This window comes from Rhinoderma darwinii, chromosome 2 (assembly GCF_050947455.1).
Source record: "Rhinoderma darwinii isolate aRhiDar2 chromosome 2, aRhiDar2.hap1, whole genome shotgun sequence".
In the NCBI taxonomy this organism is placed as follows: domain Eukaryota; kingdom Metazoa; phylum Chordata; class Amphibia; order Anura; family Rhinodermatidae; genus Rhinoderma; species Rhinoderma darwinii.
The window spans coordinates 416,048,248-416,061,613 of record NC_134688.1 but is presented as its reverse complement, the minus strand read 5'-3'; the positions used below and the strand labels follow the sequence as shown (position 1 = coordinate 416,061,613).

At 40.0% G+C, this 13,366-nt stretch overlaps 1 protein-coding gene across 6 annotated transcripts in view; it reads right to left on the bottom strand.

The window, feature by feature from the left end:
- RAP1GAP2 (RAP1 GTPase activating protein 2) overlaps nucleotides 1–13,366 on the bottom strand; it is a 669,125-nt gene that overhangs the window by 29,564 nt on the left and 626,195 nt on the right. For all 6 annotated transcript variants that reach the window (XM_075854239.1, XM_075854235.1, XM_075854234.1 and 3 more), the window contains 2 exons: nucleotides 9,193–9,348; nucleotides 5,361–5,432 (listed from right to left, as the gene is read on the bottom strand). In XM_075854239.1, coding sequence (XP_075710354.1) covers nucleotides 5,361–5,432; nucleotides 9,193–9,348 — 228 coding nt within the window. The remainder of the gene's footprint in view (nucleotides 1–5,360; nucleotides 5,433–9,192; nucleotides 9,349–13,366) is intronic.

The window sequence follows — 13,366 nt, the reverse complement described above, 5'->3', positions numbered from 1 at the left end:
ACATTTGGTATTCAGATTTTCTCGCATCGCTTTCATCTTTCCACGACCAGCAGGGACTTACAAGCTTGGTAGCTGACATGCTGACGCATTTATGACAGCTCAGGGAAAAGCATGACTAATATTTTGACTGCCAAAAGCTGGCACTCATTTTCTTTCCAATTGATGGTCTGCTCCCTGCTGAGTACAGAGAAATGGGCTGAGAGGTTAAATTTGTTAATTTTATTGAGTCATGCCTTGATCGGCTCTGTGAGTCACTATTCAATGGCTGTAGGCTGTCTATGGCAGGTGTCTCTATTGAAAGGGATTACATGGGTGAATGCACATCTGGGAGGAAAAGAAACACTATAAAACACAACCAACCTCAAATGCTGCATAAACTACAAATGCAGCAATTCCCTGTTACCCCACAGACAGATTTGTGTTACTGATCCTTGCTGCTACAATATATAACCACATGATCAACCATAACATTAAAACCACTGACAGGTGAAGTAAATAACATTGATTCTCCCATTACAATGGCTTCTGCCAAGGGTTGGGATATATTAAGCAGCAAGTGAATAGTCAGTTCTTGAAGTTCATTTGTTGGTAGAAGTAAAAATTTGTAAATTCACTGAAGATGATATATGAGTAAAATGTATAACTTTTATTTCATAACTCTCTAAAAACAGGGGTACAATCACCACCGTGAAGAGCCCAACCGTGTGTATTAAAAACGTATTAAACAAATACTCCAAGTCCAGATTCAATTGTGAACCCTCTATGACTGAGTATATTGGAAAGATATCAATATGGAATCAGCCTTTAAACATTGGTGTAACAGTGGTTTAGACCCTAAAACACACCGGAGCCTGCGATAACCGCACCTAAATCTCCTGATGCTCAGGTACACAACGATGCCACTGTCCCCCACGCTAAAATCCCTTACTTAACCCGACCCTACGCGTTTCTATACTTATCATCATCAGGGGTCTGTAGCTTGGTCACTCTGGCCAGGATGCCAGCGATATTTCTTCAGCAGCAGATATTCTACTGCACAACACGGAAGCATGCAAGCATAGATGTCAGCGGCATGCTTCACTACGGGACTCTGAGTTACTATGAACTAGATACTCCTCCCCCTGGCCTCGGAGGCATACTTCGAACCAGCCAATCACACCAGCCCACCACATTAGTGACGTCCGACCATGTGACTCCCGGCCGTCAGCTGACATACCCGGAAGCAACACCGTCAACGCCAAAGAACGCGCAGACTCAATGGGAGGCTGTAGAAGCATCTACTTGCTGCACAAGAACTCATTCTAATGAGAGATAGAGTATAACAATAACAGGTTGGATACATATTGCGGATCAGTTCAAAACCGCAACAGGACTGCCACAATTGAAGCACCTTCCCTGGAAATACATATTGTATGAATGAATAAGCAATATTGATGTCTACCACACTTTGGACTTAAAAGACCCTCCTGGTCAGATCTACCATGCCTGTTACTATTAAATGACTTGCTGCAATTTAGCTATCCTAGGACCAGGATTAAATGACCATACACCTACCTAGAAAACCAACATCACAATATATATTCAAATGAATTGTATATTTAAATAAAACAGGTATAATTTGTTTGCTCGTTTAAACCCTCAGGCTGTACACAGGCCAGTCTGTAGATCCATTGGGCCTCTTTGCGCAGAATGAGGTTGTCCCAGTCCCCTCCCCGTTTAGGAGGACGTACTAATTCAATCGCCTGAAATTGTAAACATTCTGCCCGGCCTTGATGTTTAGCATGTACATGTTTTGATATGGGAGTATCTCTCGAATTTATAACATCTCCAACATGTTCCCTAATCCGGCACCGAAACTGCCGCACCGTTTTGCCCACATAATTCAGTGGGCATGGACATGTAATTAAATAGACCACCCCAGCTGTTTTGCAGTTCACGAAGTCTCGAATGTCATACTCAATCTTAGAAGTAAAAATTGGCAAGCATAATGAGATGAGCAACTCTGACAAGGTCCAAATTGTGATGGCTAGATGATTGGCTCAGTGCACCTCCAAAACGACAGGTAATGTGGGGTGTTCACAGTATGCTGTGCTCTTTGATGCACGTCGAGACCGAAGGCTGGCCTGTCTGATCCGATCCCACAGAAATGCTACTGTAGTACAAAATACTGACTATAATAGAAAGGTGGCAGAACACATAGTGCATCCAAGCGTGCTAATTTTGGGTCTACGTGGCTACAGACTAGTCAGAGTGCCCATGCTGACCACCTATCCACTGCTGAATGTGCCTACAATGGGAATGTGAGCATCAGAACTGGACCATGCACTAATGGAAGAAGGTGGCCTGGTCTAAGCAATCACATTTTGTTTTATATTATGTGAATGGCTAGAAGAGGCGGCACCAGGATGCACTATTGGAAGAAGGCAATCCGGCAGAGGCAATGGCCAATTTTCTGCTAGGAAACCTTGGATACTGGAATTAATTTGCACCTACTGTAACTAAACATTGGTACAGACCAAGTACACTCGTTATTGGCAACGGTATTCCCTAATGGCAGTGGCCTCTTTCCGCCGGTTAATCCACCCTGCCACACTACAAAAATCATTCAGAAATGGTTTGAGGAACAGGGCAAAGAGTTCAAGGTGTTGACTTGGTTTTCAAATTCCCCACATCTCAATCTAAACAAACATCTGTGGGATGTGCTGAAAAACAATTCCGATCCATGGAGGCCCCACCTCACAATTTACTTGGTGCCAGATACCACAGGACACCTTCACGAGTCGGAGCTATTGTGGCTGCACAAGAAGGACCTACACAATCTCCCAAGCTGGTATTTGCCAAACCTAAAGCTGTGTAATGTTTGTGATCTGAAGAGGACATACACATTCAGCTCAGAATGCCCGTTGAAGTCAACTGGTTCCAATTTACATCTATGGCCAGCTTTAAATAAAGTGGACCATATATACCAACAATCCAGGAATGCATAAGGTAACAGCCAAAAGTCTTCCTAGCCTTCTGTATTCTGCTATTGTCACTGTAGATGATGCAAAGCTATTGCCAACCAATTATTTTTAACTTTGCCTGCAGTAGTCCACAGATTGCAAACTACCTGGGACATGCATGCTACTGCACAGAGCACTGTCTGCAGCCTCTACTGTGCCTTAGATTTACATCTATGGCTGCCTGGCATCCTGCTCACATGATCAATATACACTCCTCAACATTGAAATTGCAACACCAAGAAGGGCAAGCCGTAAGGTTATGCAAATTGAGTATGTAGCAGGTGTCCCTAAAATCTGCAAATTATCACATTTTAAAGCACCTAGCTCCAATCTGTGGCATTTAGGGTTGCATGAAAGCCAGATTGAAAGCAAAGTTTTTTAGCCACGTGAAACGTAAAAAATTGGATCAAGTGTTGTGGGATGATTGTGTGATACCTCCTGTTCGTCGACGTGACAGTTATCGTCACTTGTCGCAAACTGAGAGGGACAGAATCCTTGAACTGAGAGACTTTGGTTTATCACTCCGGCAGATCGCTACATGCCTAGGCTGAGATGTCAGCTCTGTTCAACGTTGCCTGTCCCGTCGGTTGGGAGAACAACAAAGAACGGGAATGACAGCAAGAGGTACGCGGAGGCAAACCTCTTCATGGACGGATCGTCTGATTGGAAAAATAGAGCATAGTGATCCATTCTGTACTGCAAGTATAATTTGACGAAACATCCCAAGCCTAGGGCGGCAACCAGTGTCGACACAAACAATCAGAAGGCATTTGCGCAACATTGGGCAACGAGCCGGACGTCTAACTACAGGTGTTCTATTGACCACACGCCACTGCTATCAAAGGCTATCAGGGTGCAGAGCAAGACAGCAATGGAGGCTAAAATGGAGGTCTATCCTCTTCACAAGGGAACGTCATGCCGGTCCCACTCCCTCTAGTCTTCATTTTAGGTACACTACCAGCTCGGTGTTACATTGATTTGGTTGTGGAACCAGTGGTATAGCCATTTCTCCAAAGTGTCCGAGAAGCCGTTTTTCAACAGGACAATGCCAGGCTGGATGTTGCTTGTGCTACTGTGAGCAGCCTGCGTGGCCTAAATGTGCTACCATGGCCTGCAGCGTCTCCGCACTGGTCTCCCATCGAGCACATCTGGGACATCATTGGTCGGCAAATGAAAAGGGAGCTGCCAGCAGACAATCTTGATGATTTGCGTGCCCAAGTGCATTCAGCATGGCATAACATTCTTAATAACCTCATTGATAGCATGCCAAGGCATATAAGTTTGTGTATTTCTGCACGTGGCGATCATTCTCGATACTGATTAAATCAAGTTGTTTGGAATATTTTGTTCCCATTTTTTTATCATTTGCTTACCGTTAACATTTCTATCGATCTTGTGATTTCCACAGTTCCAAAACTTTTCCTTCTTGGTGTTGCAATTTCAATTTTGAGGAGTGTAACGATACAAAAAAGAAATTAGTAAACAGCACTTCTGTAGTTGTGATGAAAAAGCTGGAAAATGTATTAACTCACATCCAAGCAACGTTTAAGCCCTGAACATAGGGCCTTTGTCAAGTCTTTCTCAAGCCCTATTTACATGGCTGAAACGTTGCTTGGGCATAGGTGAATAAATTATCCAGCCTTTTTTCTCACAACAACAGAAGTGCTGCCTACTTTATTATGTTTTGTATTGTGAGAGGACGTGGAGTCGGGATCCTGAGGCTTGCACCTTATTCTTTTTAACCTAGTGCTGCTTTCTTTTTGCTTTTTATAACTAATGATAGATGTGATCTAGCCACATCTCCTTATGCAATGTCTGAGCAAGGCATAATTGGACATTTAATTACCGGAGCTTCTGCCTGCAAATAGCGCTTTGTACCATCTAGATGGCGAACAGAAGCAAGATTATTCTCTGCTAATAACCTATTAAGTGGCATGGGGCAAATAGAACACGGTTAGAATGTAGGGGTGGTTAGGGGGTGGTGGCAGTAATTCCTTGTGTCTACCTGAGGTTTTTTTGTTATTATTATTTCCTATTTCTGTCTTACAAACATTATCTGAAAAATTAACAATTATATGATTAATTTTCAACTAAAATAACCTATACCACAATATAGTGAACATATTGAAAAAATGCAGCTCTAATATACTGTATACCTGGCTCGCAGAACAAGTCAGAGCCACAAGTATGGCATTATATAGTTCATAATGGAGATTTAAGTTCATGTTGTTTTGCACATCTGGTGTGGTTGAATAAAATGAATGTTACTGTAGAGATTGTTTAGTAGGATTAAAATAGCTTTGAATGCCCTGTGCCTTATGTCTCCCTGCGGAGCAGGTATACATTTACATTTCTTACTTTTTGAAATACTGGTGGATTTGGAAGTGGGGGCCCAAACGACGGCACATCTTCACGTGCAGTCACCGAGACCTGGTAAGAAAAAAAAAAAATACGCTGAACATCACTTGTACCATATTTGTACCCCAGCATTTATAGTATATATTCTAAAATTTTAAGGTGAGTCTTTCCTGAAAACACCACAGACTTCAGCACAACATACTAAGAGCTTATCAGAATATAGATTAATACACTTCTACTGCTTCTAGTCAGTCATTGTAAATCACTTAAGAAATAACGAACATAAATATTCAAGATGACTGACATGAAAGTCATCATTGGTGGGAATTCATGAGCTGCCGCCATTGTGAGCTGAAATTCAATGGATCTTCATATATATAAGCAGATATATATTTTTACTTGAAAAGGCACGGTGGTCCAGCTATCAATGGCTGTAGCTCATTAATGATGTTTTAATATGACCTTTTACTCATATCAGTAAAAAAAAAAAGCCTTTACAAGGGTCAATTATACAATCTGTAAACGGATTAGTGATGTTTCCAGTAAAATGATTGCATTTGTATTAGTCGTAGCTCAGTCCACAATAGGATTACTGTTTTTAACCTGTTCTTATTGCATTAAACTTATGACCTAAAATATTTCACTTCAATGCAGAAAACTTCCTGTCATTGTGGAAGGTCTAGAGTGCCCGACCTCCTGTCCTGTCCGGCAGCCAGTACCACTAGTTCAGACCCTCAAGTGCCTTCAGCCTTGGCTAAATTAAACATAAAAGCTGAACATTCGTGAGGTTGCACCTTAAACACTGGAATAAGAAATCTTTCTCAATTCGTCAACATGGCAACATTACTACATCCAGAATTCTCAGTCCACACCTAAGGTGATCTATTAAAAAGACAGACCTGTGGCTGAGATGCTTATGGCATTTCCAAAGGGACCCCAACCTACCTGATAAATAGGGGTCCCCTGAACCAAGTTTGGCAAGCCAAGGTAATGAGTGGTGACCACATACAGGAGGAGACCAAATAAATCAGTTGTAGTTGTATATTTCAATGGAGAGAGCCACATAAATGTTGAGCCACCTCTATGATTGCTCTGAGTCCCCACTTATCAGACATTTATGGCATATCCTGTGGCTATGCCATACATATCTGCACGGTAAAAACTATTTATGTGGGCAAACTATTGCAAGAACACTTATGGGGGCAGCTGTGGCTGGGTAACTTATGTGAGTATATGTAGCAGGCATACCATGTTATTTGCCTTACTTATAGAAACTTTGGGGCCAATAAAAAATGGTAATGTGTAAAATGCTCCTTTTTGAATCCTTAGAGGGTATTCTGGTTTTTAGTATAAGCTAAACTCTTTCTGTGACTAAACATATCATTAATTTAGGAACTTCTTTTCTGTATGGAAGTCACTCTCTTAACTTCTTTTCTGTATGGAAGTCACTCTTCATGTTATAAGTTCAGTAAAGATTTTACAACATAAGTGCTGGAAGTCCTTTCTAACTACACGCTTTAATTGGTAGCAATTTTCCATAGACAACATGTAACCTGGGACTTGTAGTACTGCTGTAAAGAGGTATACCCACTGCATTGAAGAACCCAAACCTTGAAGTAATGTCTATCTTTCAGAAGAAAAGCATGTTCCCCAATATGCCAAAAAATATATGCAGAAGAACATAATTCATGCCAAGACAAATCCGTTAATATATTTGTTTGTGCTGCATGTGTTTTTATGTAGGGACAGCTGGTATTTTAGTATTTTCTGATCATTTAAATCATCAGGTCAATAAAATTAAGTCTGGCATATGGTTTTCCAATTTGCAGACCATTAGGCCCTGGCCAGGGATACCGCCTCTCCATTATTCTCATAAAGCAACAATTCTACCTAATAACCCCATCTTTATAATACGCCTGTTTGAGTTTCTGCCTAGCAACCATCCTAATGGGGGAAGTTCCTGTCCACAAATAATATTTGCACAAGAATATTGTCTGGCTAAAGGCAGCTGCTTCTTGGAAACAATTAACAGCTCTGCACAAGCCAATCTGTTCTTTCAAGGACGCCTCACCAAACAGCACATTCTGTAACTTTTCATATAAACTGGCAATTTATTGTAACAATGCCACCCCAGAAATACGCATGTGGAGATCGAAGCAGCTTCCTCTTCTGAGCTCGGGTTTATTGTTTTATTGCTGTAAAACTTATGTGCCACCACCCACTCCTCCTGTCAGTGCTTGGCCATATTTCCTCTCAATTGGCATTTGTAGAGATAGAAAGTGCACACTGATAAGCAACGCTGTTTCTACCGGTTTGATATAATATCCAGTAAAGGACAGACGATGGGCGAGACAGCTGTTTTTGACTTGTTAATTCCAGCAATATATTTATCTGATATAATGAGTTGATGTCGGTTTTCAAAATGTCAACCTCCTTCAGAGGATGATAGGTAAATGTTATGTCACTTAACCCTTTTCTGAGATTATTGACTGGTAAAGGGCTCTCATTTTGTTTTAAATACACCTTCCTATTGTACTGCATTATCCCACACAACCAGACAGACATTAAAGAATATGTAAACCTTTAAAAGTGATTTTTTTATTTATAAAAATGTCAGCGTGTTTCGTGCAACGTAAAAAAAAATTTTTTTACGTTTTGAGATACAGCTGCTCTGTATCCGGTATACAGAAAAGCTGTATTTATTGCTAAAACCTGTTCCCGTCAGATCTGCGGGACTGATGGGTTCAGTGTCAGCGGTTCACGCAGGATCCACCTATTATCCATCACATCTAAGTTCATGACTTAGATGTGATAGATTACAGGTGGATCTTGCGTGTCTCTCGCTGACACTGAACCTATTAGGTCTGCGGGACTGACAGATTCAGGTCTTAGCGAAAGATACAGCGAAAACTAATTTAAAAGTTGCACCAAACACACTGACTGACATTCTTATTAAAAAAAAAAATTCACTTTCAAAGGCTTACATAGCCTTTAATCCAAATGGTCACTTCATAGTTAATGCAGAAATTCATTCTATCGATAAACTGTTCTTTTTATTTGCATGTGAATATAAATTCATTACATGAAAAAAAAAAATGATTGTATACAATGTCACGTCTTACTATAATGGCAAAACATACATAACAAAGCCACAAGGCTGGCGGATCACAGAAGTGAGTGAGAGTGAAACATCCGATATGGCGACAAAGGCAAATAGAGGATTAATCCTGCTTCATATTCATTTTTTCCTTCTTTAGTATGGGGTTCAGCAGCAATTAATTCAAAGGTCTATAAAAAGAGTCAGGTGGATGTAAAACAGCCATACGGTATGTTGTTGATGTCTTCTATGCTATTTTTTAAGTATTGGAGTGGTGAGTGCTGTAGATTTACCTTATCCTACATTTATTTTTATTCAAGGAAAAAGGAAAGGAGACCAACTGTGCACCATAGTCTCCTCTAATTACTCACCATTTAGAAACCGGTTATGTGTTTTTTTTTAATGCAATTGACTTGGTCAGCAGCCAATGTCATTGAGTTTACCCTTTCACTTGCTTCTGTTGGTAATCGTGACCTAGACAGACTTTATTTGAAATAATTCTATAATACATTGTAATGATCCTACTAATGCTAAAAGTCAATATTTCAATCGAGTCATTTTAAGTGCTAAGTAGTTCCTGACGTTTACTTCAACATATTGAACCTTTTTAATCGTAGTATGAATTGCAAACAAGACAATGAAATTAGATATAAAATATCACGGGGTAAGTTTTGTATATCTGTTTTAAGAAGTCAATATAATTTCTCTAGTAAAAAAGTTAAAAATGTACCATACCTTGTAAGTTGCGCAGTCCATCTCTGGATTCTCCACTTGTACCACAATATACGCATGAAGAAAGTTTGATGCAATCATATCAGGAACAAAAGGAGTGTTCTCTTCTTGAAAGACAATAGCTACTATGTCATTCCCAATGTGTCTTTTTCTCTGCAGCTGTAATGAAATAATTGGAGATGAAGATGTGGGTATCACTGCGGCAATTACTTATTACTGTAGATATTGAGTAGTGTATATACTTTATAGCACTGGATGGGCAAACAAGGGGAAATGCAAAACATTTTCTGCATTTATCAACTCTTTACAATCTTATAACAGTCTCATATACTGATGTACAGATAAAAATAGAGTCTCCAAGGCGCTGCTGCACAGGGAAGGCAATGAGCATGAAGGATATGTGATGTATAAGTAATTTATTGAAAACAAGGCTACGCGTTTCAATGCCGCACCAGCATCTTCATCAGGCCATAAGAGAAACATATCAACTGCACAGTTTAAATACACACTGAACACTGAAAAAACCCGCCAATGTGACCGGGGTCAAAGTGCTCGGATGACGTCACAAATGAAAGGAATGCAACCATTCACACGAGGCAGTAGATGGTATAATCAGCGGTCAGGACCTTGGACAGCAGCAATGTAAAACATACGCAACTGAATCGAAGGAAAACACATAGCAAACAGAACAATAATGGTACATAGAGTATAAAATTACAAATGGGATAAAATATTATTATAATACTCATAATGTCGGAGTAGTATAAATATGAAAAATATAAAAGGAAAAAAGAAGAAAGATCCAAATCTACAGAAAAAATTATATATATATATATATATATATATATATATATATATATATATATATATATATGTACGGCAATAAAATTACTTGGAAAAGAAAGCATCCAAATGGATGTTAAAAAGACAGCATATAAATGAATGTGGAAAGACAGAATAATAATAACAGAATGATGTTAGAAACATCTAAACATATGCTGAAAGTAATAGCATCCAAAAGTATGCTAAAGTGACAGCGCATTTATGAATAGAAAGACGGGCATCCATTAAATCTGTACTCTGAAAATGATAACCAAATGTGATACAATAGGCTACCATTATGAACTAATGTTATGATGAAATAATATACAATTATGGAATACAATTATGTAGGTACAGTACAATAGGTAAATAAACGAATTATTAGTATAAAAACAGGATAAAAGGGAAACAGATGTGTGTCAACCAGTATACAGTTAGATCATCAAATAGCTAGGTGAGGCAGAAATTAAAAATGAGGGATGTGAAGGAAAAATAGGATATCGAGAAGAAAAATAGCGGTAAGGGAGTGACACTAATAATCTCTATGTAATAGCAAAAAGAGCCGCTATATCGGAATAACCTGAATTATGAACTAAACGAATTTGAAGGAGTGCATGGAGCTAGGAACTGCAAAGCAATGGCAAATGTGAGGAAAAAACGGACCCAAACGAACGAGCACAGAAATTACTGTTGAATGGATAAACATGATTGTTTATCAATAATCATTAATATAGGGAAGATTCAGTGAGATCATTTAAACCATATGGTTGGAGAGTCCTGAGTTTGAAAATCCAATAATTTTCACGCTGCTTAAGTTTATTAAATCTATTTGCAGTATTTAGTGAAATTAGTTCGATGGGTGTAACTGTTATTTCATTAAAAAGATTATTATGAGTAGAGGCAAAATGACGTGAAACACTATGTTTCATAAAACCAGAAGTTACATTGAACCTGTGACTATTGATTCTGGTTCGTAGGCACTGAGTAGTGCGGCCAATGTATTGTAGACGACAGGGGCATTCAAGCATATAAATAATATATGAACTCCCACAATTAAGGAAACTATTAATCTTGAAAGATTCATCAGTCACTGTGGATGTATATTTTGTGGCTCTATGGGTGATCACAGCACAGCACATACAGCGTTGATGGCCACATTTAAAAGAGCCTAATAGTTTAGGGAGCAAAGTTGAGCTGGTCGCTGAAGGATTGCTCAGTCTACTCGGAGCCAAAATATTTTTTAAAGATTTTGAATGTCTAAAAGTAACTATAGGTTTATTGGGCAATTCACTCTTAAGATAGGGATCACTGGTCAGGATATGCCAATGCCTCTCTAGGATTTCCCTGATTTTCTTATTACCACTGTTGAATGTGGTGATGAAATTATTACTAAAATTTTGGGCAGTCCTCTTGTCTACCTTTTCCTCAATGCACGATGCTTGGGTTAGTAGGGCAGCTAACAGTCTCAGACATTATAGTTATCATGTTGGCTGCAATTATCAATAACTTGCTGGATTTTTGTAGTAACTTTGAAGGTTGAAGTACTCTGATTAAATATAGTATGATGGGTATTGGATAAGTCAGACTGAATGGCCTAGTTAGGGACATTGTAATTGCATTGACAATTTTCAGTTTGTGATTTTAATGTCTGGCCAGATTTCCTCTTTATTTCCATAAATTCAGTTGGAAGCCAAGTCAGTGGAACTTTTATTACCACATTGGCAGGTAAGTTTAGAAATTAGTACCGTATATGTCGGCGTATAAGACGACTGGGCGTATAAGACGACCCCCAACTTTTACCCTTAAAATATAGAATTTAAGATATACTCACCATTTCGTGCAGGAGCGCTTCACTATGGCCATCGGCGGCAGGACCCAGGACTCTGTCTCTTTGAACTCGCGCATGCGCAGATAGGCGAGGTACATGATGGGGTTAATTACTATTAATGTGAGGAACATGGAGGGTAAATTCATCGCACCTCGCGCCTCACATTAATAAGTGAATGAAAGCCGTGTTTATTTCATTTTTTTACAGCGTACACATCATAAATGATGCAAAAACATTGTTGTCCGCGCCATTACTGAATGTGTGTATTTTATGTATTGAGACTTATTTTAATGTTTATTGTAAAAAAGGTGAAGGTGTATTTTTTTAAAAATGTAACCATACTTTGTTTTTACTTTATTTTTAAACTTTAATGTACTGACATATATCAGATATGTGACAGTACATTAGCCTGTGGACAGATAGCACACAGGCAGTTGTTAGGACATACTTGGGTATATCCTAACAACAAGAGATATGGTCAGACAGCCCTGGGGTCCGTCAATAGACCCTGGGCTGTCTGCCCATATATGGTATGGCCCTCGATCGCGTCACAGGAATTCCCTGTGACGCGATCCAGGGGCATCCCCCCTTCTCACTTTCCCCTGAATGCTGCAGTCAGCTGTGATCGCAGCATTCACGGGAATAACGGCGGAGATGAGAGGTTCTCTGATCTCCGGCGTTATAGAGCGGGGCTGCGGCTGTGTAATACAGCCATTGCCCCGCTCCTGACAGGAAGTGCGCGCGCGGTCAGCATGAGGAGATGCGGCCGGCGCTGCACTAATGAGCGGCAGTTCAGGCACTGAAGACAACATGGGGGTGCTTTGTAGCGCGCCCGCCATGTTCTGTCTTCAGTGCCGCAGATCATTAGTGCAGCGCCGGCCGCATCACATGATGCTGACCCCGCGCGCATATGTCAGGACTCAGGAGCGGGGCTGTGGCTGAATTACACAGCCGCAGCCCCGCTCTCATAGTCATGTGTACTATACTGAGCTGTGCGGCTGCAACGTGCATCCCTAATATCCGACAATATCCGGCATATAAGACGACCCCACACTTTTGACATTTTTTTAAGGGTGTAGAAAGTCGTCTTGTACGCCGATATATACGGTATATAACAATTATCTACATAGTCAGTCATCCATTTAGACTACTGCATTTAAATTGCAATTGCTTTGTTAACACTCCGTTTATTGCTAATTTAAATGCAATAGAATTAATACTGTTTCTGTTAAGATACACACATTTCAAATGAAGCTGACCTATTGGTCAAATAAATACTGCTAATGCGGCTTCTGAATTCTCCGTCCAATAGCGGATATCTGTGGCTGGCTATACGGTGCGCCAGTGCAGCGAAAATTGAGTATTACATGTTGCTAATTTAAATAAATACTACCATTACATGGCTCAAAGGGGTTTTCAAGAACTAGAACATTGATGATCTATCCTCAGGATAAGCCATCAATGTTTGATCTGTGAGGGTGCGTTCCCTGGAACCACCTCCGATCGCCCGAACAAAGCCGCTTAAGC